At 38.0% G+C, this 27991-nt stretch overlaps 6 protein-coding genes and 1 non-coding gene across 11 annotated transcripts in view; 4 read left to right on the top strand and 3 right to left on the bottom strand.

Moving 5' to 3' along the window:
- LOC143431260 (uncharacterized) overlaps positions 1-5554 on the top strand; it is a 118505-nt gene extending 112951 nt beyond the window's left edge. For both annotated transcript variants that reach the window (XM_076907848.1, XM_076907847.1), the window contains exon 3: positions 97-5554. In XM_076907848.1, the coding sequence (XP_076763963.1) occupies positions 97-4497 (4401 nt within the window). In that variant the 3' untranslated portion in view covers positions 4498-5554. The remainder of the gene's footprint in view (positions 1-96) is intronic.
- On the bottom strand, positions 5453-6748 carry Nelf-e (negative elongation factor E). The gene is made up of 3 exons (XM_076907854.1): positions 6578-6748; positions 5883-6376; positions 5453-5806 (listed from the first exon to the last, which is right to left on the bottom strand). Exons 1-3 carry the CDS (start codon positions 6665-6667, stop codon positions 5563-5565), a joined length of 828 nt encoding a protein of 275 aa, XP_076763969.1. The 5' UTR covers positions 6668-6748; the 3' UTR covers positions 5453-5562.
- A 2973-nt stretch (positions 6749-9721) lies between these two features.
- On the bottom strand, positions 9722-18980 carry Usp47 (ubiquitin specific protease 47). Of its 4 annotated transcripts, XM_076908060.1 has the most exons (18): positions 18888-18955; positions 17970-18022; positions 16987-17178; positions 16630-16882; positions 15931-16106; positions 15671-15845; positions 15473-15594; positions 15217-15410; positions 14925-15136; positions 14634-14854; positions 14308-14472; positions 13845-14220; positions 13297-13665; positions 12740-13183; positions 12045-12301; positions 11587-11949; positions 11340-11509; positions 9722-11222 (listed from the first exon to the last, which is right to left on the bottom strand). In XM_076908060.1, the coding sequence occupies exons 3-18, from the start codon at positions 17173-17175 to the stop codon at positions 11078-11080; spliced, it is 3831 nt and encodes a 1276-aa protein (XP_076764175.1). In that variant the 5' UTR covers positions 17176-17178; positions 17970-18022; positions 18888-18955; the 3' UTR covers positions 9722-11077. The 4 variants fall into 4 exon arrangements, with proteins under 4 accessions (XP_076764175.1, XP_076764176.1, XP_076764177.1 ...); XM_076908061.1 differs by lacking the exon at positions 17970-18022 and having other exon boundaries at positions 18888-18980; XM_076908062.1 differs by lacking the exons at positions 17970-18022; positions 18888-18955 and adding an exon at positions 17317-17549.
- Positions 18981-20568: 1588 nt separating this feature from the next.
- Positions 20569-20640, top strand: Trnaq-uug (transfer RNA glutamine (anticodon UUG)). The gene has a single exon. It is a non-coding gene; the product is annotated as a tRNA-Gln (tRNA).
- Positions 20641-21159: 519 nt separating this feature from the next.
- Dph1 (diphthamide biosynthesis 1) lies at positions 21160-22776 on the top strand. The gene is made up of 4 exons (XM_076907811.1): positions 21160-21523; positions 21634-21941; positions 22049-22432; positions 22516-22776. The coding sequence occupies exons 1-4, from the start codon at positions 21217-21219 to the stop codon at positions 22744-22746; spliced, it is 1230 nt and encodes a 409-aa protein (XP_076763926.1). The 5' UTR covers positions 21160-21216; the 3' UTR covers positions 22747-22776.
- Positions 22777-24181: 1405 nt separating this feature from the next.
- LOC143431230 (neurogenin-1) lies at positions 24182-24873 on the top strand. The gene is made up of 2 exons (XM_076907808.1): positions 24182-24406; positions 24479-24873. The coding sequence occupies exons 1-2, from the start codon at positions 24182-24184 to the stop codon at positions 24710-24712; spliced, it is 459 nt and encodes a 152-aa protein (XP_076763923.1). The 3' UTR covers positions 24713-24873.
- Positions 24874-25514: 641 nt separating this feature from the next.
- Positions 25515-27883, bottom strand: LOC143431267 (DNA polymerase delta subunit 2). Its single transcript, XM_076907860.1, has 6 exons — positions 27709-27883; positions 27313-27617; positions 26719-26941; positions 26423-26657; positions 25871-26163; positions 25515-25791 (listed from the first exon to the last, which is right to left on the bottom strand). The coding sequence occupies exons 1-6, from the start codon at positions 27875-27877 to the stop codon at positions 25679-25681; spliced, it is 1338 nt and encodes a 445-aa protein (XP_076763975.1). The 5' UTR covers positions 27878-27883; the 3' UTR covers positions 25515-25678.
- Between the last annotated feature and the right edge of the window lie 108 nt (positions 27884-27991).

Raw genomic sequence — 27991 nt, 5'->3', positions numbered from 1 at the left:
GAAGCATCCCAGCGACGTTACACGCGCGGTATTAAAAAGAAACTCGTTCCATCCTGTTCGTACAACCGAATGAAGCATTCTGATTTTTTATTTCAGGTAGACTCGTTGGCATTGGAGGAGCTTCCTCTTGATCGCGGTGCCCGTGGTCTGCCCCAACGATTGAAAACGCAGGCTGGCAAGCTACGCTCGCGCCTGAGGAACATCCAACGACCCACGTTCGCGTTCGCGAAACGGCAGAAGCAAGAGAAGGCCAGGTCGACGAGCAGCGCCAGATCGGACAGGTCCAGGCCCGAGAAGAGGCCCAGTCGGATGGACAGGATACGCTCGTCATTCTCTGAGAGGCCCAGATTCAGCTTGCCTGATCGTCCACGGTTCTCCTTGCCCGATCGATCCAAGTTTCACTTGCCAGAACGACCCAAATTCAGCTTCCCTGAAAAGGCCAAGTTCAACATCAAGAAACCCAACATTCACCTACCAAACGCTCTGACCCGCGCCAAGAAGTCACCCGTGCACGACCAACGGTCCACAGAGTCGACGATCGGGTCCAAGAAGAACATCCTTGATTTCTCTACTTACCCGCGGATATTCGATAGAAAGTCCAAGCCCAAAGACGAGTACACGACGTCCACGCCAAAGGACTCGAGGGCGCAGTCCGCGGAGAGTGCGACGTTCCCACGAGCTCGTGCGAGGACTGGTAGCTGGGCTCAGAGGTTCGAGAAGACCGCTGGCTTCTTCGACGAGTCGAATCCGGAAACAGCGGCAGAGAAGGCGCATCCTTGGCGACAACCTGGTACAGAGCAGCCCAGACTCTCCATGAGCGGCGACGAGGCGACTTCTATACCCTGGGAGGAGAGAGGCAAATTGGAGGAGCTGCAGTACATGGACTACGAGCAGGAATCGCCGGAGACGTCTGATCGCCAGCCGCATCCGATGTCAGAGGCTTCGAGAACCGAAGAGGAGTCGTATGAAAGGGATCGAATGGAATTGGATCCACGGTTGTATCCAGCTGAGAAAGAGATGTACCAACAGGAAGCTGGTGAAGAGGAGGGTCAGGACGAGTGGATGCCAGAGGAAGAGATGCCCAGAGAGAGTTTCAGACCTATACAAAGATCCAGGTCCTTGGAAGAGGTGATTCGCACCAGACAGGACGAGAGATTCGTGGGATCGTTCGCGATGGTGGATCCAAGGAAGTACGGGGTGCACAAGACGCCGTCTGAAGAGGAAGAGCAAGAGATGGAGGAGGACGATGAACAGGAACCATCGTCCGCTCAGTCGGACAGGGAACAGCAACATTCGAGCACGAGCTCCTGCGACAGACGTCGTCGTGGGGTGATAGAGGAGATAGACTCTGATGAATTTTTCTTACGCGAAAGTGGGCTCAGCCAGGACGACATGAATCTTGGCAAATACCTGTCCAGCGAGATCAGAGGTGCCCTGAGACCAGAAGGGAATATTCTAGCTTCTGAAGACATGGTACCAATTCCTCCGCAGCGTCCAACGAGGAAGAGATCCGTAAGAAAGCAAAGAGAAGGTTCAATAGAGTCGTACGACATGATACCACCAGTCAGACCAAAGAGGGACCCAAACAGGATACGTCGAAGCGAGTCTATCGATGAACCGTTCCGTGAACGAACCAGGAGTAATTCCAGACACAGGATTGTTTACCAGACAGAGGGAGAGCCTGCTGAACTGCCAGTGGAACCACTGGATGACATCGTCGTGGTGAAACCTGTGCGCAGGAAGTCGAGATCCTCTCTGCGCAGTCAATCTCAGATCCCAACCGAGGCGCTGCCATCGTCAGTGCCACCTGTGGCGCCCACTCGTCGCAAACGACTGCGCAAAGAGCCAGAACGAAGGAACGGCGAGCTGCCACCTATTTGCAACGGACATACAGAGTGGACTGCGGATGATGCTCCTGCGAAGCCTCTTCCATTGTCTCCGACAATGTCCACTGAGCAGTTGCAGGATCAAGAGGTGCACACGGCTGAAGATATCATAGGAACGAGTGTAGAGAGTATCCAGAAGCTTCAGAGACTTCTGAATGAAGAGTACATGGGACAAGTACCTGTTCCACCGAAGAGAAGGTCCAGATCCAGAGGAACTTCCGTAGCCCAGGATGAGGACAGGACATCGCACGGTGCTGAGTCGTTGCCAGAAGCTGGCTACGTGGAGGAGGACATCCCCAGGGACGATGTGGAGCTCGCTAGGGATCTATCTGGTTACGCTGTTATCGACAAACGAGAGAAACCGCCCAGGCCACCGCCACCAAGGAGAAAAAAGGATAAGTTCGCTACTGCTCCTAGACCTGCCCCACCTAAACGTCCACAAAGAACGTACAATACCCTTGGTCCAGGGAAAGATAAGGATATCAGTATATTAACCGATACGTACGACGTCACCTTGCAGGCGACTGAGTCTACTCCTTACATAGAAATCGACTCTGACGATGGGGAGCACAAAGACCTCCGTAGCAGCGAGGTTTTGATCAAGATGCAAGGACGCCCGCTGCCAGCGCCTCCAAGGCCTCCAAGGGGCAAGAAGGAGAGGTCCCTGGAAAGGTCCATCCGTGAAATAACGCAGGAGTCTGTCATGGAAATGACCACTGCCACTCAAACGGATCCCTTGCCTGACGATGTGGTAATAGAGGAGGAAGTGACGCAAGCGAAGCTAGTTGTCGCGCCGTCCATGTCAGGCTCGCAAGTCATGGTCTCCACGGAGAGAATACCAAGCCCTTCGAGTATGAGCACACCTCCTGTTCCTCCTCTGCCAATGACACAGAGACTACGAAAGGAAGGACAGCCGGAACCATCCTACGACACCGTTTCCTTAAAATCTCCGTCACCAACCAGAGAGATAGAGGCATTCGAGGATAGACACTTGTCCGCGCCACATCTGGAAGAGTCGATCCCTGGCGGGGACTCGCATTTAAGGTCCATACGGCCAGCTCTGCTCTCGAACGAACCTGTAAGAATTAGTAACTTAGAAGTTGGGGATCTAAGAGTGGACCGTCTTAGCGTCTCGCAAATCGAAGCAGCGAAGATCGTGGCGTCCGAGGTCGACGCGTTGGTCATCACCGCGTCCGAGCTTAAGAACAGAGGGGCCAGTATGGTGGAGAATCTGTCACCCTCCATTATCAGAGAATTGATGGCGATCAGAAGTCATCTGGAGACCGTGACCGCCGCCAGGGAGCTAGAAAGTCAGAGGGAGAGAGTTAAAACGATCGAGACGACGGAGAAGACCGACATTCCCGTTACGGAAAGGCAGCAGTCGGCTGAAGAGATAGCTCGCCGCAAGGCTGACGAGGGAGACGAGAAACCAAAGAGCGGGGATCAAAAGGTTGTTAAAAGAGAAGTAATCGAGACAAAGGATATACCAAGCACACACACACTAACGGTCGCGCGGGTAGAGGACAAAGAGTCGACACACACACTAGCTATCTCGCAAATAGAACCGAGCGACAAAGATATCACTAGCACACGATCACTCTCTGCCGGTCAGGATACTCAAGATAAGTCCTTACAAATTCTAGATACAGGAACCCCCCTCTCTTTGAGCCCGGCCAAGGCTAAGGAGCGCGTCCTGGAAGAATCACGCAACGTTCAGACACCCACAATGACCACCACGGAAGAGAACAAGGAGTCGAGGTTGTCTCCTGATCGAGGATCCGAGAGCACCGCTAGGGAACTTACCATCGAAGGCTCTCGCGCCTCCCTTCCACCATCCGCGATTACTGCTATGGAGAGAAGCACTGAGTCGAGACATTCTCCAGATCGCTTATCCGAACCTAGCAACGAGCCAACAGATCCAGTCTCCGACTCGCCACCACCAAAACCGCCACGGTCCCGCGAACATCCAACGACAGAGCCAAAGAGCAAAGAATCATCCGTCGAGATCAGCGAACGGAAGTATCGACGGTCGAGATCCAGGTCGCCATCCCCTATGGGGATCTCGCAAACGCCAGAAACTGCTTCGCCGGTTCGATCGTTGCCACCTGCCATCTCTGTGACACCAGATACACCTGATAGTGTTACGAATTACGACACAACCAGTGAAATACAGCCGCAGCGCGCCGTTATTTCTTACGCGTACGCGGATCAATCGGACAGGGATAGCCAAAGGGAATCGTCCCAATCACCGTTACCTTCCAACCTTCCCTTAGGAGGCACTCATCTAATCGCGTTCCCAGCCTCGCAAGTCCCGGCTCAGTTTTACTCCCTGGCCAGCAGCCAAAACGTCGACGTCGAGCCAAGCGTCACGGACAGCACCAGACAGCTGATCAGAGTACTTCGACTGGCCGGTTTAAAGGCGATGAGACATTTCGTGGGCTACATGTCGTCCATGGTGAGCGGCGACGAGTCGAGGGAGAAGATCAGAGAGGTGGAGATGACGTTATGCGCGCTGTTGCTCTTGGTCACGGGCCTGTTGATATTTTTGTGCAGCAACCCGCGGACAGTTACGCACCACCATCACTGGGACTACTTTAATCCGCCGAAATAATAATACAGCCGATACAAAAGAGTCGTCTGCAAACACAGTTCGATACTACATTACTTTCGATTCGATCGATCATATTTGTAGAGCAATTTTCTATTCATACTGCGGGCGTTCGGTTTCTACGAGCGGGAAGAAACAACGAAAGGGTAAACCTAATACACATGCTGAAAAAGTAACGAATGGATTGGTGCGTTTGAAGTTATTAGGTCTACTTCCTTCAATGTTTACTACATATAATCGAATGTTGAACACTTGTTACATTTCGAACAAATGTACACGAGCTACCAATTAATTGACAAATTGAACGACAACTTTTCACCAGCCAAAAGTTTACCATGTCGATTGATAGTTGTGAGAAAACATAATTTAACCTGAGCATCATTTGCTACAAGAACCCTTGTACTTTATGCCAAAATAGTAAATATGTATAAAATCACTGTATACATACTGCATATACGATGTAATATTATGCGATGTAATATTACGTAGAGCTCCAAAGAAGTCTATTGAAGAAAATGTGGGTCTAATTAATCAAAATGAGGAGGGTGTGCCTATTTTGTAGAAGTAAATAAGAGGCAAATATCGAAATCAAAGGATGTAAACGATTATACAAGTCTCTGAAGACTTCTTTCGAGCTCTAAACCTGTACACCATACCATCCAGTATATACATATATATATAACATATGTATACTATACAAATAACTATTACCAAACCAAGTGTTACAATAAGTATTTTTTTATCAACACAAATCCATTGTATAAAAAGTGAAATTCGAAGTGTCACCTAATACAAGACATTGACAGACACAAGGAATAATACGAGAAAAAAAATATTAACGTGTTTTATATCTTATTCGACCGTTTGACTAGATATAAATTTATAATACTCAATACAGCATTGTAACAGTTAAAGCGTATCATTTGAAGAAAATATTTTTTGATACCTTGCGAACATCGAAGCCTATGTACAACTTTATTTTAAAGTAAAAAAAACTCCAAATATTGTAACTCAATAGTAACAACATACCCTCTGAAATAACATGGAAAGATTTGAAAAACATTGCATTCACATAAAAAGATCCTCCTCGTACACTTTCAGATCTCTCCTATCTTTGTGCGCACTTTTCTGAGAATAATTCGCAGCGATAGGCGACCACATAGAGCTAGACATAACGTCAGTCATAGGTTCGATAATAGGTTGCCTTCGAGCTAACGATACTTTCAGCTGAATGGAAGACACCATGCTACCGTCCATCTCATTTATCGCTCTCTCAGCTGCTCCAGCTTTGTCAAATGTTACGAATCCACGGCTGAAAAATAAAATGGTTCGTCAACACAATTATACGACCAATCCGTTCGAAACATTTAAAAACAAATCACTGGTACTTTTTCTCCGCTTCCATTGAAATATTTATGATATTTCCAAATGTTTGGAAGTGTTTTTTCAAAAAATCCTCCGATATCTTGTAACCGTACACAAATATCGTGTTTCCAGCTCGTGGTTTTGTTTCTTGTTTAGACGGAGATTGTACATCTCCGCTGGTACGATCGTCCGTATCCTGAGCGCTCACAAAACTATCGTACAAATCTTTAACTCTCGGCCTCACTGTTTCCGTTTCTTCTTCTTCCATCTGCGTGGCTGAGAACGGCTGATACGAACTCACAGTCTTCTCCGTACTGTTCAATTTCCTCACTAATCCGCGTGGTTTCTTAAACGACTGTTCTGGTCGCTTAGGAGTTTTCGGTGCCGTAATGACACCAGACTTAATTAGCTTCTTCGCTACTTCTCTAGCATCTCTGGCTTCCGTTGGTCGTTTCGGCGCCTGTGGTATACGTTCGATCTCTTGCTTTGGCGCTTTCAAGTCTTGCAACGCCTTTTTCTAAAAAAAATAAAGACTAGTCAGTAACGTAAACCAAACTGAAGAAACTAACCTACAACTTTACTAACCGTGCTTTCATTCTAACAAACTTTACTCACTAAAATAGATAAGAATCCAAGTGAATGAACTCTAACCCAATATTCATTCAGAATTAAAGTTTTTTATGGTAATGACTGAACACAAACATAACCTATCGCGTACCTTTCTTTTAAGCTTGTTGTACTTCGCTTGCAGCATCAACTCCTCTTCCGTCAAGTTCGATGGGAAATGCAAGTACACCATATTTTGCATGTAATAAGAACAACTATCAATTCCCTCTCCCTCGCGCGAAAATACTAACGATACATTAAGAATCGTCGTTCACGCGTCACTTAGCTGTTCAAGAACACCAAGTGTTACGTCACTCACGTTGACAACCATAAAACGCGAACGCGAGCCAGAAATTTGAAAACTGTAATGATCGATTTGGTCACATTTTCATATTAAAAAGAAAATGTTTAAATAATCGCACAATTTTCTTCAAAAATCGTCTTCAAACTGATTATTTAAATATTTTCTCTCTTAAATAATCAGATTTCAAAAAATAGATTACAAGCTGTACAAAAAATAGCGCGTTCTTAATAATCGTAATGTTCGATATATTACGTTTCGATTTTATTAGTTTATAGACGAGAATTATAGACACAATTTTCTTCAAAAATCGTCTTCAAACTGATTATTTAAATATTTTCTCTCTTAAATAATCAGATTTCAAAAAATAGATTACAAGCTGTACAAAAAATAGCGCGTTCTTAATAATCGTAATGATCGATATATTACGTTTCGATTTTATTAGTTTATAGACGAGAATTATAGACACAATTTTCTTCAAAAATCGTCTTCAAACTGATTATTTAAATATTTTCTCTCTTAAATAATCAGATTTCAAAAAATAGATTACAAACTGTACAAAAAATGACGCGTTCTTAATAATCGTAATGTTCGATGTATTACATTTCGATTTTATCAGTTTATTAGACGAGAATTATAAAAAAAATGTGAAAATTGCTGAAAAATAACTGGCATCGCTGGTCGATGCGTATTATCTATTGAATTTTAATTGTTCTATGATATGTTGGTACAAACAAATCGCTCGCAAAACCTAGAAAAGAAGGATCGAAACAAACACGTTACTTTCAACGTAATATTTATTCAGTCCATTTCAAACAACTCACGCACAAAAAAAAAGAAAAAAAACATTAAATACCGACGAATGCAACGACCGAATGAAAGACGAGGGGAAATGTCAGTTAATTGAAAACGGAGAACGAAATCCAGCCATTTCGTTTCTCGATCACTGCTAAACGTGAACATAATTTCGTTTCGTGATCGTAGTGTATGATACAGAGAGTGACGTTTAGTCGTGTTTAGGTATTCGAAAAAAGAGAAAGAAATTGGTTTAGACGCTCCAATCGTGTCGAGTTAAAATTCGCGCGCCATAATTCCACAATTCGATTTGTCCGCAGAAAGGGATGCACGCGACGTCGTTCGTATTTCCCTGAAATTGTTTAGAGAGCTGGTATTCGAACGATTCCTAAAAGAAAAATGCAAAATACTCACGTTCGACTCGAATATCGGAATTACCCACGACAATGCACGCAATTATGGAAGTTAGTGAGGTATTAAATACTCTACAGGACCTACGATATCGAAGGAACACGTTGTCCAACACGAAAGTTTCAAAAGGATATTTTAATCGCACGCAATTCATCCAGAAACGAAGACACCTCGATTAATTCGTCAATTAATCGATCAGCTGTTCGCAGTCTTACTAACAATCGGTTAAATTAATACAAATAAATACAAAAGTTGCAAGTTGCCTCGTGATTACAGAGCGCTCGAGTCTTCCAGGCGAATATTAACCTCCGCTTCCTCCTATTCTTCCGCATATACCCGTCGTTTCGTGCACAAAGAGCATCGTTCGAGAGATTGATAATAAAAAATGATCGACGAAGAGCATTTTGAGCCTAGTTCGCTCGATTTACAAACAGAATCACCGACAAAACAAATGTAAACAGAAACGAGATTGATTACACATTGGTCTTGAACGAGTAACAGCTGAAACCGGAAGTGACACAAAGTTGTCACGAACACTTTTTGTTTCTCAGTTAATTGTATTTTGTACCGTAACAAAATAAGAGAAACAGATATTTTTTTATTTGTTTCTCGCATTAAACAACGAGTAATTATATGCTATTCGCAAATTTTCGATTAAGGTTCAGAATGAGAAATTATCATGATAATACGCGTTAACAAGATTTTCACAGCATCAAACGTATCTCTGCATCTTTCTTCTCTTCTACTCTATAAATATTTAGATTGTCATATTATTAGAACAAATTGTCGACACCCAACGAACGATTCGAACTAGGCTTTTGTGTAACAAATGTGTACCGTATAATAAATTACAGTTGTATTGGAAATAATGAGAGCATTGTAAATTGTACAACAATTGATACCGGTGTTTTAAAGATGTATATACCTTATAAATCTTTCTTTTATCAAGGAATTTTCAGTATCCCTGTCGACTATTGATTATTAAGTCACTGCACTCGTCTCCGTTGAAACAATTGCAAGGAATTAATAAACGGCTCGCAGACAGTTTATCAAAACGTTCTAATAGTGATAAGGATTAACAACAACTGTGTATTTAACCCTTTCAGCACCAAATTTCTCAACAGCGTGGAATTAGCAAGAAAAGAAAATGCCAAGTTAAATTGCTGATAAATGCAAAAGAGATGATATGCTACGTGCATGTATTGCATTATCGTACATATTATTACAAAAGATTTTTTTATTTATATATATATATGTATATATATTCTGTTTACCGATATATATATGGTGATATTGATACAAAGAAGGATATCAATATTTAATTCACAAGTTTTATTATTTACAAGCATCGATTTACAAAATGTAAATTTCATGGACTTCCTTCAAAGATCTCTTTTATATTTTATCATTCTAGCGAAAACTGAATTTCATTCGGATCGTTTGGAAACGCAGTGCCAGAAAACGGCTGAACGTATTTACTTTTTGTTTCCCCGAATGGTTTCCCACATTTCCATAGTACTGATATAACACGTAACGAATGATTAACGTATATAACTAATTAAATAAATTAAAACGGTTTTGTATAGGATACATGTCTGGCAAAAATGGATCTTTATGTTCAGTACGGATGACAAATTTCTCTTAATTTGATAGTAGTAACGCGAAGTCTGTATGCAAACGATAAGCGTAATTTTGAAAATATTGATTGCGAATAATTTTATCGACGAACGTAGCCGGAACGCGTGTCTAAAGTGCGCTTCAGAAATGATAGAATGCACGCGGTTGTTTCAGGGTGAAAAAGCGCTACCACTACCAGATTAAATTAATCGAAACTGAATACTTATGATAACTATTGTATTGTAAGAATGCAATTTAATCTATACTGGCATTAAAAGGGTTAATTATTGTTGTGTCAGATAAATGTTCTCCCTCCTTTTACAACAAACGAAATATACTCTGTGCCGGCTTCTCTCCTGTGCATGCTAAATTCCCATTGAAAAAAATCATTTTAACGCTTCAAAGGTAACTGATCTAAAACGTTTTGATACAGATATGTGGAGATATAAAAAGTCTTAGGATTAAGAAATGTTTTAAGGAATTTGTGAAAATAATGTAGCTGCAGGAACTCCAAATATACAGAATGACTCACTCTGATCTATAAGTAATAATTATCGTGTCAGATTTTTTGTTGGTCGAAGAACGTCTCGAATCGAACTTGTCGTGTTTCGAGAAGAAGCTAATTCAATGTAATCAATTTTTTTTATACGAAGCAAAACAAGTTCATCTTGAAACATTGTTCAAACAACCATTAACTTCGCGAGATAATTGCTTTCCTCAGATTAAAATAAGTCATCCTGGATATACATAGGTTGTCCCAATACTCGACAGTCAGCTTTTAAATCGTTCCAGGGGGATCTCAAGTGAATTTTTCCTTTCCAAAGACGTTCACTTTGGCTTTTATGTTAATAGAACAGAGACAAACGTATCCACAAGGGAGAGAATGACTTGAAATCACTCTGGGAACCACGGCTTAAATGTTGTCTGTCTAATATTGGTGCAACCTGTATATATATGTATATATATACACAAGTTAGTTGCACTCGTACTCGTCGTAAGAAGTCCATAGTTTAAATTCGGATTATCACCAAGTCATTAAATTTCTCCTTTTTTCTTTTTTCTCTTTCGTATCTCGCATTTTCATTGCCATTCCGCAATTTTATTATTCCCATGAGTATTTGTGGTCTTTAATAAGATTCTATAACCCAGTAATCCGTACATAGTTGGAAATCTTATGATCCTTATGGCCTCGAGGCACATCAAAACGAGATGCGACAATCGAGACCCGAAATCCTTTGGTAACGTGTAACGTTTCATGAACCCGGCGAATTTTTTATACCCGATCGGTTCCGGCAACCAGAAGGCTTTAGTGACACGGAAGTTTTGAAATATCGAAGACTTACTGAAGCACAGGATATTTTGCAATTGCTGAGTACCCGATTCCACAAATACCTGACACGATGTAATCACTTTGTACGCAAACGTTTCATGCTCCCACACATGCCTATTTAACAATTGTTTCTCAGAGTATGTACGTTCGATGGACGATCATTCACCGTCCAGATATATTCTAAGTGCTTTCTCTTTACGCGCGTTGTAACGTGACGCGGACGACAGAGGTAAATAATCGTTACGAATTACGATTCTATTGTTCTCTTCCATTGATAACTCTTGCGAGGTTTCCCTGTTATCTCTATTAAACATCAAATTTCCAAATCAATTATTCCCGCATTATCTCACGAAATCTTTCAATAAAATACATGCACACCCATATATATATATATTTATATATAATTGATGTATACGATACCTATAGAAAAACCCATCGCCATCCTCAACGCTGAGCTCAACGCCAGTTGTTAATCCAATCCAATCAAGATCGTTCTGAATTCGTGCGATGGGCATAGTATGCGTTGTGGGCAGATGCTTCCCTCTTGCTATGTCTATGTATTTCTCAGGTATATCCGATATCGCAGACAACTAAACGAGAATTCGATATCGTTATTAGCCAATTAAATTTCTCGCCTGCATACGAATATATATCGTGGGTCAGTTACTTTTTTTACTATCTCTTCTACGGTCGTTTTGTCCAGAACAATTTCCTGTGGCGGGCCAAATAGGACCTTCGAGGGGAACCAGCGTCGAACCACCACGATAACTTGCTCGCTGTTGATAACTGGATCCTTGTCAGGTAATTCTTGTACGATTATCTCGAATTGCGAATAAAATTGGAAATCCTTAAACTTTTGATGGTCTAAGAGCACTTTCAAAGCTAACACGAAACATTTCTCTCTCAGTCGACATCTTTCGTACGGGATATCTATGTCGTATCTCTTTTTCATTTCCGCTAGGATCTCTTTCTTCGCTTGGCCGACCGTCATGTTCCCAGAAACGATCCACTCGAACAAGAATTTTAAAGGCTACAAATAAATCACCAGGTTGTAAACATTGTTATGGATAATTAAAGTCGAACGTTACATATTCAGTAAGTTATGTGTACGTGAGTTACGTATACCTCGGTTAAATCGACGAACTGATACAATTTCACTGTGAATTCACCATTACGTAGAGCTCGTTCTATCTTTATCCAAAGCTTTTCACCACCTTCCGGGGACAGAAGTTGGCTAAGTAAACAATCACACTCTGTTTCGCCACAAAGTTCATCAAAGTAGCGGTAAATTTTGAAATATTCCGAAGGTACACCGACGTAAGGCTCCAGGTTTTTCTTTAAAGTATTAAACACCATTCTTTTGTCTACTAATACTTTCAAACCTGCAATCTCAGAGAGAATGTAATTAAACGGAATGGTTTTTACATTAATTTTTCTCAATATTAATTGGACATATTTAAAATGTTTTTTTCTTCACTATTGGATAATTTAAACTATCTGCTCAAGCACTGTACGAACTTTACACTGCAATACTACGTTATATAAATTTTAATTAAATAATTAAATTTATAGTATTTATTTCTGTAAATCGAATGATCCAAGTATAATCGATTCGATGTGTAAAAATTTTTCGAAAATATAATACTTTTCTTCGATAATTTTTCTTCAACAACTCTAAAGCAATTAGTATTAAAATATCCTCGATAATAGAAGTGAAAAAGAAACATTTTTTAAATGTCCTCAGTATTCAAAGAAAAAGAATCATAATATAATTAACATATGTGTTTCAGTAATTACGATCTGGCCATAAAAATACGTACATTTTTCATTATGATTTGTATATGGGGTCGCCTTAAAGTAATATTCCGAGTCATCCATAACATTGTCCCAATTCTCGAGCTCGACTTGGTTCAACATTTTAATGGCACGATTACTCGCACTCGATGAAAGATAGGGTAATTGAACGTCGTCATCTTCGGGTACGTCGCCAACTAACGTTTTATCACTATCACTGAGGCTGCTGTCTTCGCTGTTGCTCTGTTCAGGAGTGTGCCACTCCTCGCCCTCGCCCAATTGCGGACTTGTATTCCTTGTGGGGACATCTTCCGTGGGTTTCTTTGTCGACGACACCTCGTTACACTTTGCGCCAGCGTCTCGATGCGACTCATTAGCGACATTCGTTTTTGATGGACTTTCGACAACTGGTTTCTCTTTATCCTCGCATACTTCCTCCAACGTCGGAATATTTAGCTCTTCCAACATTTCTACGCATTTCAACTAAATGTTATTTACTGCAACCGCAGAAAGGCTGACCAGAGGCGATCAGACTGTCGTTTATTTAATTTCTAATTGAACGATGGTTACGAATATCGCTTACCTTTACTTGGACTAGGAGGTAACTTTATACTTAATGTTATAATGTTCTCGAATTGCTCTGCGATCGCGCTCACTGTCGTTTCGAAGAAAGATTTGTTACACTTAGCGTCATACATAACACATACGAATACTTTGACCGAATTAGAAAAGTCTGCGAGCGCTAGCATATCGTCATCGTTCTCAATTAATATCGTGTCTGTTCCACGTTTTCGTATGACCAATTTCATCTCGTTCGGGTCTATGTTGAGACATTTCCCCACTACTTGCTTATATTCTCTGACTGTCTGCGTACACAGCCCTCGAATATTTATTGGTCCTTCTAAAAGCTTTTTCCTAGCTACATTCACGACATAAACTTTGGTCACGATACCTGTCGATAGAAAAAGATTATTTCTCGTGCCTGTCTGCGTAGACCAGGTCTCTATGCAACCAGAGCTCGTACACTGGAAAACATCACCACTTCTAATAAGATGACACGAGCATCGCTTGCATAAGCCTGATGTTACACACGTTCGTATCCATGCATTTCATACAGAAATAAATACATACCACCTCGCACGTATGGCTCGAATTTTTGGTCTTTATCACGTATCTCTAATAATAAACTATACCGACTTTTAACGTTCCAAATATTTCCAAACTTTTCATGTTCTCTGCCTTCGTAGCTGACCACGATTAAGTCATGGTGCGGATCGTAAACGACTAAACGGCATTGATTTAAGCTGACGATCCCTTCCAAACAGAAATTCTTATACACGTACTCGGTCATCTCGGCCAAAGTTGCAGCGGACCAAAGGGGAAGCTTGAAATTCAGTTTTTTATCGTCGTTAGGACGTTGGCAATATACTTTCACTCTGGGTAAATAATCTTTATCGCGACCCTTTCTGTCGCTGTCCTCGTTCTCTTTCATCTTTTCTAACAACTCCTGAAATCGAACAGTATAAGAGATACGCGAACCAAAAATGGGAATTAAGAGCGTAACACGATTACACGCTCAAGGACTGCGCTTCACCTGTATATGTTTCGGGAAATCCTGCACTTGCATAGGCAAAGTGTTACGTACAGGATCAATTTGCCTGTACATAAGCATGTACGCGTTAGTGCTACTATAACCACCACTGAAGTACGACCTAGTTGAACCACCACCATACGTTTTTTGTATATCATCGTGAGTAATCTAAAGCAGTTAAAATTACAAAATTAATCCTTCAATACGAAACTTCGAACGCGATTTTATCTGTATTCTCTCTCTTTTTCTCTCTGCGGTTATAATGTAAATATACCCTTCAATTTTCCAGCAACGTATCGTATAATGTAAAAATGAATAATTTCAAGTACCTGCGTAACGCTTTGATCGTTAAAGCAGAGCCATTCTTGCGTTCTAAAGTCTTTTATGTAAGCATAGTAATGCCCACCGCTGGCACTACCACTGTGAATCATAATCGAAAATAATTCATAATTATAGGGACCCTTCGCTGCACTACTATTGCGATTCTTTTCGTTTTCATGATTGTGCATAACGCAATTTGACGTGGATGGACCGTTGCTTATTTCTATACCTGAGAATTAATTCAGGTCAATAAACCGTAGACTTTGAAACGAGTACGTAATTTATGAAATTAAGTGTACCTTCGTCGTCATCTTGATCGTTATTTGTTGAATGATTACTGTTAGGAAGACTGTCTTCGCGAAGAGGGCAATCGTCGTCCAATGTACCGCTATCCGTTATCGAGTTATCGTCGCATTTTGCTAAAGCAACATTTTCATCGGTGACGGAAGATTCTGCGTTCGGTGCTGACGCGATAAAAGGATTTAAATTTAATATATCTGGAAAAGTAACCCTAAAATTAAAAGTTTAGTACAAGTTTAGTACAAGGCTAACAGAATGTGTTAACGACAATTTCAATTTGCACGCACTTACTTATCGTTAAGCTTAATTCTGTGGAAGGTTTTGAAGTCGAAGTCGAATCGTTTCAGGTGAATTGTTAAAAGATAGGGGAATTTAGTGAACTTTAATCCTTTATGAGCATCGCATTTTTTATTACACTTCTCGCAGTGATACTGATTACTTCCATGTAAAATTTCATACTGAACGAACGCTTTCAAGGCCTCTTCCTATTGCAAATCAATATTTATGTGAATTTATTTATATACAAAAGCATTCTCTATAAACTTACCACACTGTTATACGTCACGCTGCTACCAAACGGTCTTACTGGTAACGGGATATCGAGGAAAGTATCTGTTCTCGATTTTTCGGTACCACATTCAAGGCATTTAACATAATCAATCATCTTTCCTACCAATATAAACATGGTATTACAAACATCAAATTGGACCTTTCTAACGTTTATGATTACTTTGAATATATGTACCTTCGTAAAGTCTATTTATTAAATCAGCTTGCTCTGTATTTTTAAATTTCTGCTCCAAAGCATCGAACATGACTCTACAAAGCTCTTGGATATCGTGTTGCTGCCAGGCTTCCGTCGAATCCCAACCAAAGCTTTTTGTTAATGCTGTCGTTTCCACTGCCGATTTTGTTGACGTCTATAAATTTTGAAAAATGTATTTACAATACTTCTTTCTTTTGTAACTTTATGATTTCGATATTCTACTTAAATATTATTAATACCTGCAAATTTAAAAATAATTTCTGCAGCTGATATGGAATACTATTAGCTTCGTCCTTTTCTGAACCTACATATTCCCAGTTGTACAATGCGTTTCGAAATTCAGGAGTCATGTACAACGCCTGTAGTAGACTATTTAAATAACACGTCATGGCTTGATTTACTAAACCGACATAGCCTTGAAAACAAGACCATATAAAATTATTAACGAGAATAATAATAACGATAATGATTTTAATATAAAAGACGTCTCACAGATTTCTGTACAATCTTTGCCAGTGTTCTCTACAATTAAGAACAAAGTAAATTATTATATAGTAGAACAGTCTGTTATATAACAATTTATTAATTTATCCCTTATAGTTGTAATTATAGTTATAATATAATTAATTAATGTCAAATATTTCTATATTTTTAACTTTTTCTTTTATAATTCCTTCTGTGTATAAATAAGAATCTAAAAGCGAATGATCAAGTAACTCAGTAGATCAAGAGATTGGTCACCCATCTTTGATCAACCCACTTTTGGGTATTATACTTATTATCTAAAGAATATTTATTGTTAGTTACATATTTACTTATACATCTAGCTGCAAAACACGTAATATATCAAAGCTGGCACAGAAATCTGAAAGACACATCGCGAGCACACTTATAGTAATATAATATTAAAGAGAACATCGATAATAACTATCACGTACATGTTTCTGGTTTAACGGGACTTTTCAAATCAACGTTATCATCTTCGCCCCAGACTGATGAATGATTAGGTGATGACGGTGGAGGATTATATCTGAGCAGACCGTATTCAGCTTTGTTGTGCGTGAAGGCTGGAATATAATTTGGACTGGCAACGAATAACGTGTGCTTGGTGTCTGCCGAGGATTCTCGGTCGAACGAAAAATCTAAGCCAATCTCGGACATTGTTTTATCTTTCAATCCAGACAAATCGATCTAACGGAAGTAAATCAACTTTAACTTCAACACGAACGAAGCAATGAACCTTCGACGAAAGGACCGTGTGCAGACAAGAAATGAGATAAAATATAAATACTAACCATTTTCAGACCGGATACTAAATACAACCTAAACGTGTCCGGTTGTATCTGACACTTCTCTTCGATAAAATCATACACATCCTTACCACGGGTGGATTCACGTAATAATAATCTGTCAGTAAGTGGTTCGCTAGTTCCAAAAAACAGACTGAAGTCAATCGTGCATATTTGACCAGCTCTACAAACCATGGTCTGCAATAATTAAAAGAAACAGCTCTATGTTAAACGGAAAATGCCAAAGTTCTGGTAAATTGATGCTATTCTATTTATGCGGTCGTCTACTTATATCAAAGTTATTAATAAAAAAATAACCGAATTTATAACTGTTACCGTGAGTGTACAGATAATTAGGGGATACAATCACTTTTAATTATAAAATACAATTTTTGGAGATAGTGTTACAAACTGATCGGTAATTTTTGGACATGTAAAATTGGCATTATGCCATACTAAAGGTAGAAAATGAGCGAGATCTACGCAACACAGTGAGATACTACTCTGCATAGTATGACACAGTAAGGAAAGCCTATAGAGCCTCCAGTTATATTTAGAATGTCTAAACGAAGACTTGGAAAATGGCTCTCTTCTCTGAGATCAGAATTCTACCCTATCCCCCCTCTCTCTCTCTCTCACTCTGCCTCTTTCTTCCTCACTCCACCACAACTTTCCTATTCTACTCTTTTTTCTGTACAACTGCCAAACAAGTGAAAATGAGTTATATTAAGTTTTGAAAAACTGAAACGGGAGACTCGTCTCTCTAACAGAATTTCTACTAAAGAAAAATTATTTTACGTACATAGAAGATTTTTTTTCTAAACCCTTAATCACTTTCTTGCATCTTTTCTGTTATTAACACACGCACACACACACACACACGGAAGCTATATAGGGTGTCAATCTATAATTACAATACAGACTTGCTCGAGTCGGTTGTGGTACCTTAAATAATTTTAGTTGGTATTAGAGTCACTGTTAATACTTACTAACGGTATATACGTTAGAAACCGATCCACGTATATCTCCTTGTTGTCTCAATCTAAAAGGTGTCAAGACAATTGGCAACATTAGAAACGACATTCGCTGAACTGGACATCCATCGGTATACAAGAGACTAACAATTTCTAACTTATGACCAAAGTATCGCATGAAACTTCTATTGACACGAATAACTCCTCCGACTTCGAAACTCTGTCCACCGAGGTATTAACGGGACGGATCACTGGTTCGCGTTCAGATCGCGCAGGTGAGACGATCGCACCCTTCTTCTCTGTCTCATTTGTGGAAAAGAAGACGAGGCCGCGCGAGAACGCGTTAAGAACCGTGTTGCGTCTCGTTTCCCTTCGTCGCTGGCAGGAGGAAGAGCATACTGTAAACAAATCGTGAAACGAGGAATTTACAAAACGCGACAGCCGACAGACTTATCGCGCTCTCGCCGGTGACCGCAGCGGGCAGCCGTGTGTAACGCGGTGTTTATACAATGAAAAACGAATTGGCCAGAGACGTGCGAGAATCGAGCCTGCGATACTCAGAAGATCGGAATGCGCTCTTGGTGCCAGACCACGGACGAGTTACCGCTGATGCTTTCTATTTTGTGTGCAACCGTTCTCTAGCTAAATGGACACGATTCCTGGACGATATCACCGAGCCAACGTCGAGTCAGTTGTCATCTCGGTTCTGTTAACTCGAGACCAACAAGAATAAACTTAGAACAAAGATCTTGTGAAATGGCTGATAACTCGTTTTGTTAAGGCTCACGTTTTTTAATGATTTACACTCGAACGACCGGCTCGTGGCTCCGTTAATCACATTACGCTCTCTCTCTCACCACCCGTATGCTAATCGGTGTACTCTTATCGCGCGTCGATCGCAATAGATCCGGTGTTAGGCATGATCCTTCTTACCGAAATCACTAAACATGTGCGACGTTCACTTTACGCCATATTTCCTACACAATACAGCCTGGTGCTGCCGTGCAGTAACGCCAGTCGTGAACTGAGAGGGCATAGAAAAGATGCATCGCAAGAGACGACACCGTCGTGAATGTGTGGTGATCGATTCTTCCTTATCGATTTCTTTGATTCTTCGATCAATCGAACGACCGCCATATTTGAATTGTACTTCGAACGATGACTTAACCTTAAATCAGATCCTAAGAGAAATTGTTCGCTTGGTAATTAACTGTTTGTAAAAATGCAAATACTATGCGCGCCAATTTTGAATTTTCGAGTCTGACTCATTATACATTCTATACTTATAACTATTTAAATGCTACGTTTATTTGTAACTGAACATTTAAGTAATAATTATTTGTAGTTGCTATGATCGATGGCGGCTCGTAGGTAAAATTAGTTGAGATGTTGACTCTGGAAATTTGTGGCCTTCGTCTTAGAATTCTGTAAAAGAAAACAAACAGATAAGAAGAACATTTGTTCAGAGATTTGATAAAATTTTATTTGTTTTTGTGCGTTTAGATTTTTAAGTATGATACACGCAGAGTAAGAAAAAAACTACCTTCCACTACGACGCCAGGGTCAGCACTGACGAAGCGGCAGTGTTGTTTCTCCCTCTCGCAGCGCCGCGCATGCGCATAACAGTCGAATATCACATCACTGAAACTGTGAAGCGCATAGTTCTGTAATCAAAGATAATATAATATAATATAATTTTATTCGTATGCAAAATTATATTATAATATAATTATAAATTATATTATAATACAATTTTGTAACTATCGAGAGTATTATACAGAAGATGATGTTTCTACTTGTAAATTACTAATATAAATAACTGTAAATGTAATTTTATATTTTTCGATTGGATAACATACAAACGAAACTAAATAAATAATAAAAACGATACTAAATAAATAAAATGAACTATCATTTACGAGATGCAAAACTTGACAGTCATTTTTTTTTAAATTGTTGTGATATTCGAAATTTGATTAAACAGATTTTATAAGGATAGTCGGATTATTATATTTTAATCGTTATATACAATGAACGCTATAGCATCCACGACAATACAAATAATGTACGTTACATAAAATGAAATTAAAAATAACTGACTTTAAGATTTTAATACTATAGCATTTATGTAATTTTGCATCATCATGAAAATGGATGCTATAGCATCCACGAAAATATAAAGAATACGGTTACATAAAATTAAATTAAAAATAATTGATTTAAGATTTGAATACTATAGCATTCATGTAATTTTGCATCATTATGAAAATAAATGCTATAGCATCCATGACAATACAAATAATATAGTTATGTAAAATTAGTATATTAGTTATTATTAGTAGTTATGTAAAATAGTTGTAAATAGTTATGTAAAATTAAATTCAAGATAATTGACATTAAGATTTTACTACTATAGCATTTATGTAATTCTGCATCATTATGAAAATAAATGTTATAGCATTCACATGCACGAATGTGTTAAACACAATTCTCGTAACATAATTTTTAATCTTCTTTTATACAGATGATTTTCTGTCAGAATCCGTGATGCACACACATATTGAAATAATTGAATGCTCTTGAAAATAATAATAATAGAACCATTAACCACAGCGGTCCCATGGTGTAATGGTTAGCACTCTGGACTTTGAATCCAGCGATCCGAGTTCAAATCTCGGTGGGACCTGGAAGTTATTTTTTTCTAACGTACAAAATATTTATTTATATCTAATGAAATTAGACAATCCTATAATAAGACATACAAAATTGAAATAATGAACTAATAATAAATACATGAATAATGCAGCTACGAATAATTTATATAGAACAAGTAATCGAACTTAAAGCGTAATGTTATTTAATATGCAGAATAAACATAATAGCTATTATTATTTTACATTTGTAAACTTCATTACATATTGTAAACTTTGTCGTTAAATATTAAATAATTATCTTATCCCTAGAATGACAATTAACATAGAGGGCAACACTATCGATTGTTACATCTGGTTTCGTTCAATTTGGAAAGCTATTCGTGTAGAGTTTATAACCTCCGATTATTCATTAAAAATTTGTAGAGAAATCAAACTTTAACAATATGTTACATATATGTAGTTTTTAATCAGAGTTAATAAAAATTTCGCTAAAATTATAAATCATCGTCACTATGTGTTGTATATAAAATATATATATTCCTCATTTTTTTGTACAAACGTAAACAGATACTTTAGTGAAAATAATATTCTTCAAATAAGTTGCGATCATGAGCGAAGGGACGTCTGTAATAGTTAAGGCGAAGCCAGTTCGCAAAGTGTTCAAGGCTCCGATTAAAGTAAACAAAATTCCTGAGGAGATCTTAAACGATCCGCTATTGAACGCTGCTATTGCTGCGCTACCCTCTAATTACAATTTTGAGATACCAAAATCTATATGGAGAATCAGGGAGACGAAAGCGAAAAGAGTCGCGTTACAAATGCCTGAAGGGCTTTTAATGTACGCCACGACTATAGCCGATATTATAGAAGATTTCACAGGAGCGGAGACAGTAATAATGGGCGATGTCACTTATGGTAATAAATTGCGACGACGTAGAGTACAAAAACGTTTACAGAGAAATTCTGTATTATACAATTCTTATTTATAACTGCGAACTAAAGATTATTTAATACGATCGATGTAGGGGCATGCTGTATAGATGATTATACTGCGAAAGCATTAGAGGCAGACTTTTTAATCCACTATGGACATTCTTGTCTAATACCGATCGATCAAACGGCTGGTATTAAAGTATTATATGTATTCGTTCATATAAAGATTGATACGTTACACTGTATCGAATGCTTGCAATCTACGCTACCGATTACAACCAAAATTGGGCTTGTGAGTACTATACAGTTCGCCGGTACGTTACAAGCGGTTGCAGTAGAAATGAGGAAAAATGGTTACGAGGTGTCCACTCCGCAAAGTAAACCGTTAAGTCCTGGCGAGGTATCGAGCTTTTATTTCTTATCGAATAATACAAATTTTAGACCTTCGTTTTGTAACATCACCCGACTTGAATCCCTGTACAATAATAAGCTTATTATTGTACAAAGATTTTAGGTTGCACAGCACCACAAATACGATGCGCAGATGCAGTCATTTACGTTGGAGATGGGAGGTTTCATTTAGAGGCGATAATGATCGCCAATCCAAAGCTACGAGCATTCCGATACGATCCTTATGAGAAGAAATTGACAGAAGAATTTTATGATCACGATCAAATGCTGCAAACCAGATTAACAGCAATTGAGCGCACGAAACAAGCTGAAACATTTGGTTTGATACTAGGCACATTAGGAAGACAAGGGAATGTGAACGTTTTAAAAAATTTAGAAAATAAAACTAATTCACTGGGGAAGAGAAACGTTGTCATATTACTCTCAGAAATATTCCCAGATAAGATCAGCTTATTTAAGGGCATCGATGCTTTTATACAGGTCATTTTATGTTCACAAAATTTTTCCTTGGAATTATACGATGTCAAATATATTAAACATATTATGTAATTTTTATGCTATAGGTTGCATGTCCCCGGTTAAGCATAGATTGGGGTACAGCTTTCGAGAAACCTTTCCTTACACCATACGAAGGAGCTGTCGCTTTAAACATGATCAATTTTAATAAGGATAAACCGTACCCTATGGATTTCTATGCTTCAGCTAGTCTTGGGCCATGGACACCTAATTATAAAGAATCTGAAGTAGAGAAACAAGCTGACACTTGTTGTGGTAAATGTAAAGATAAAACATAAGGAATAAAGATTAATTTATATCTAACTTAATTACTGCAAGGAATCATCTCTGTTATTTAAAGAGAACCCTAAACTCTTCTATATTTCTTTTATAATAAATTAAACAGTAATGCTGCAATTTTCTGCGATTCATTTACCAGTTATAATTATTAGATTTCGTGAAAGTAATAAAATTAATTATATCTATTTGATAGAATTTAAAGGATAATCAATATTGAATTTTAATTTTTTTTTTTTAATAAATTTTGTCTCACGAATTTCTCATCGATTAATAATAAAAATTAGAAGTTATTTACTGTTTGGCTTTTTTGCATTTAAACGTATCTCTCTCGTATCATCCTAATCGGTGATAGTGTGATTATAGAGATAGAAAGAGCCGCGTGGGCGAATTACGTCATACGCCCACCTGTAGCCGCACAAACACAGCTGAGCACCGCGTACGATTACCAATAAGCGTAACATGCCTTTCCTCTCAAATTCTTGCGCATCGCACGAAATTTCGTTACGCTAAAATTAACAAGCATTCAACGAGCTTACAATCTACATTTACTCGATACATTTTGCCAAACAATACCTCTCAAAACTTGAATTCGTACCATAGAGAGGGGAAACATTTGTAAACGCGTAACGATTCCTCAGGAGCCTTGGACCAATTTTTCTACTGTAATTTCGAGCAGAAAAATTACAAATAATTCTCTTATAAATTATAGGCGCAACGAACTCGATGTACATGTAACGAGAAGTTTAAAAGACGCGAGAGCCTTGGTCTGGAAAAGTAATAAAGAAAAGGTCACAGGGTAGATCGCATAGTTCCCGGGGGTGGAAGGCTATCGCGGCCGCACCCCGGCATCGCAACGTCAGTCGTCGTTCCAACGTGGCTCAACAAGTACACGCGGTGGCGTGCAGTCCATTCAAACATTTGAACATGAATCGCACGGCATAAGTTGACGGGGTAGCTCGTGTCCACGGATACATCGAAGGAGGAAGGGCGCAACGAGAAATTTCGCGCCCCCACAGACATTGCCAAATTTCAACGTACACGCGTCCCTTTACACTTTATCTCTTTAATTAACTCGTTGATAATAAAACGAATCAGCTGTTTGAATTTGTAAGTATACAAACGTTACGTTTCAATCTTATTTTTACACATTAAAAATATAATAATAATATCAAAATATAATAATAATTATAAATAATAATATTAAAATATAATAATAATTATAAATAATATATAATGCATAGATTAAAATATCCATTTTAATTCATCGATCGAGTAGTATGGTTTTTTCTTTATAAAATTACCTTATCCGCTGACCTTGCGATACTGCTTGTAGAATAATATATATTATATGTTGCTTAATTGTTTGAATTAAATTAGTTGTAAGCGATACTCTGAAAATAATTTTGTTCTTAACTTTAGAAAGGATATTTTTGAATGACATCCAAAGTAATGAACGGGGACAACTGGGAGGGAAAGTGGCCTAAACAACAATCGCAGCCTAACAGGAAAGAGAAGAGGAACGGTAAGCGAACAGAGAAGTCTGGATTGAAGCTGTCGAAATCATCCAGAGGGACAACTCCTCGGGAAAAGACTCTCAGAAGATTGGAAAGCAATGAGAGAGAAAGAATGAGAATGCACAGTTTGAACGATGCGTTTCAGGTAAGAATATCTCTAGTAATTTGTAGCCAATGTTTTCTCTCCCAGAAAGATTGAAATTGTTACGCTTTATAGTCTTTACGCGAAGTAATACCACATGTGACCAAGGAGAGGCGATTATCAAAAATTGAAACCTTAACTTTGGCGAAGAATTACATAGTTGCACTCACAGACGTGATATGTGCAATGAGAACTGAAGAGAAAGTATCTGATCAAAAATCAGAGGTATCCGAGTCTAAAGAATCGTCTCAGAATGTGAATATTTACTTAAATATGAACATTCCAATTCCTTCGAAATCTTGTAGTTAGAACAGTGTTAAGTTTTATTAGAGTAATCGCTCATAAAGAAACAATTCTAAAAGTATTGCAGGCCTCAGAAATGATACAGAATACTTATTAACGTTAGAAGTAATTTCAAGATTATGGCTGTTCTATTTAAGCCTTTTTTTTAATTGAAAATTTAATTTCACACATCTCATTGAACATATGAAAAATAACATATAAGATAGACTAAAATGATGAACGAATCAATATCTAATTTTGATTTGGTTTCACTTCAATCCTATCTGTACCTTTTAGCAGCATAATAGAACATATTGTGCCAAAGAATACTAATATTTTCATAAAACAGAACAGTATTACATCACAATATATATTATTGTATAGAACATGTTGCAGTATTAAGAGAAATTAACATTGCAGAAATGAATATTTTATCTAAATTATTTTATAATCATAAAGTGCATGGTGTATTGTTCCATATGCTGATTTAAATACTGTTAGTACAGTAATTAAGGATGCTTACACTATGGTACCTATGTGTATGGATATAAAAAAATAAGATACTATAAATATAAAAAAATATAAAGTTTATAGATTATATAGCATTATAATTTGTTAAATGATATTTAACTATACATATATTTATGTATAAATAAATAACAAATAAAAATATATTTTACTTATGTACACATTCTTTTCTATTTCTTGTCTTTCTCGCTATACACGTAAGAAAATATTACAAAGAGAAATTATAATTTCATAATGAAACGTAATTTTTGAGAGAAACATTACATGTAAATGTGCAAAAAGGTATCAATAAACGAATGCATTTTATTATGAGAGAATAAATATAATATATTTACTATGTACAAATTATGTAAAAATCATTTGAGAAAATTGATCAATTTTCTTTGGTTGATGTATTATTATGTATTATAATATAAATTAACTTTTACGTTAAGATTTTAAAAGGCAATTAAATATTTCGGGAAATCAACTAAAGGAAACTGGCCGAGTTATTAAGTCTTGCAAATCGACTAACACACTGGTTTGTGTCTCAGAAAATTTTGGAATGCAAATCAACCTTACTGTTTGTCCTTCATTTACTGTGAATATATATTTTATTTTACCAAGGCTACTTCCCTCCGTAACATGGGACTAAGAAGAACTAAGAAATGTACATACCTGTGAGCAATTTGGTGTCATATTTGTCCATATTACCAACAAAATATATATCAGGACATTCCGTTATAATAAATGGATCAGTTTCAGAATACGGATAAGCTGGTACAGTGTCTGGAGCAGTCGGTGCATAATGTTGCCAGAATAATGTTCGTTCCAACCATGTTAATGGTGAAACGTCAGCAAGACCAGCAACTTTCATGATATCCATGATAGGTTGACCACTGGATCCAGCTACAATACGAGACTCAATACTACCGATCCATGGATTAGTAACTCCATGGAAACTCTTATACCTGTATAATACAAATTTTAATGACATTCGAAATAAGATTGTTGCCATCCCAAATACTTCATTCCAATGTATCGCTGTGACTGAGAGAACTAGGAAAGAATGAGACAATGACAGATCTTAAATTATGGCAGTGATGTCCAATGCATGCATTCAATTCTCATTCTCAAACTCTTAACAATTGTATGATATGCATATTATATTAAAGATCTGCCAACGTAAAAGACTCTTAACAAAACTAAAATGTAAATATGCCGTATTACCTGCTAGACTGGGGTAAAATACATGGATGAAACGGTTGTTGAGGTAATGTATGACAAGTCGGGTCAAATTCTCCAGGCATTAATATCACAGGACAACACTGCGCTATTGGATGAAGAAAATTGTCCAGCTTATGGGCTACATTTGCAGTTTCTTGAAATATGACTTCATCGTGAGCCTTAGTTTTAAAGTAATTCTTGTGGTCGTGCGTCTCCACAGATCCTCTTATGCTATTACCTTTATCAACATTATTTATTAATTATTTCAAGTACCATTATCGTTAGCATACATTAAATACCTGCTATAATAATACACACAATAGATGCCACCTCTTTCTGAATCTCTTCAGAGCCGATCATTCCAGTTATCCATTCTGATAATAAATTTAAACTAAACAGCTGTGGATTATGTGCGTTTGCTAGATCTAAACCAGAAATTAATAAAATCTTTCCTGTACTCTTTATCGGTTGATTGAGCGTCGATGATTTTGGGCAACATCCTGGGAAACACCAATCTACTACCTATAATTAACATATTTTACAAAATCAAATAAAAAAGAAACTATATTAAAATTATAAGAATTTTCCATTCTATACTGTGCATTTCTTTCTAATCGAACAGTCGAGTACAAAAACAAAATTCCGTATAATGCAAAACCTATACTTTACTCTTTGGAAAAATGCCAAAAGCTATCATTAAAACAATTAATATCACAAAATTATGCTATTAGTAACGAATGTTTACATCTGAAAATTATAAAATTAATTGCAGTCAACTCGTTAATTATTAACGATTAGAAGTAGAAAAACGTTTTCAATATATCTAGAATATTATTTTTCTCACCGAACTGTTCGATTACGTTCAATTACAAAACTCTGAGCATAATATTTACTGCAAATCCACCGTTTTCCAGCTCATGACCAAGCACGGCGCAAACAGTACCAGTGACTACATCCTGAATATTTATATCATTACTGACCAATTTAATGCGTAACGTTTCGTCTTCCAAATACAACATATCTTTGAACGACGCATAATTTATTCTAGCCGGTTGGGCTACCAATTGGAGCTCCCTGCTAAATTCCTGTAATATCGATGGCTTCAATTCTTGATGTTTATACAGAGTCCCTATTACAATACAGTTATTGGTTTCGTCCCTTTCAGAAAGCTCTGACAACGTGACCACTTTACTGTCCGCTGCAACAAAATATTTTCTATTCGTACCAAAACATAACCTTTAACTTAACCTATAACAAAAAGTAAAATGTAACCTCAACGAAAAATGTACCCCATTTAATTTCAGCGTTTCGCAACAGACGATTCCTCAATGCTTGTAATCTTGCGTTGTATATACCAGAGTATTGTTGTTTAAAGTCTCGCGGTGAGATTTGAAATTTTTTAAAATCTTCGAATTTAAATGGCTCGCGACGACGCACCACCGCAGGATCAGCTTCCATTCTAAAAAGCGCTCTGATTATTTCCGGAAATGCACTGACGTTACAATAAACCTAGTTTTTTAAATTTTAACGAACGTTGTTACGCTTACTCTAATATATTATACAATTAAAATA

This window comes from Xylocopa sonorina, chromosome 17 (assembly GCF_050948175.1).
Source record: "Xylocopa sonorina isolate GNS202 chromosome 17, iyXylSono1_principal, whole genome shotgun sequence".
In the NCBI taxonomy this organism is placed as follows: Eukaryota; Metazoa; Arthropoda; class Insecta; order Hymenoptera; family Apidae; genus Xylocopa; species Xylocopa sonorina.
Note: the sequence above shows the minus strand (reverse complement) of the source record. Positions and strands in the feature narration are given on the sequence as shown.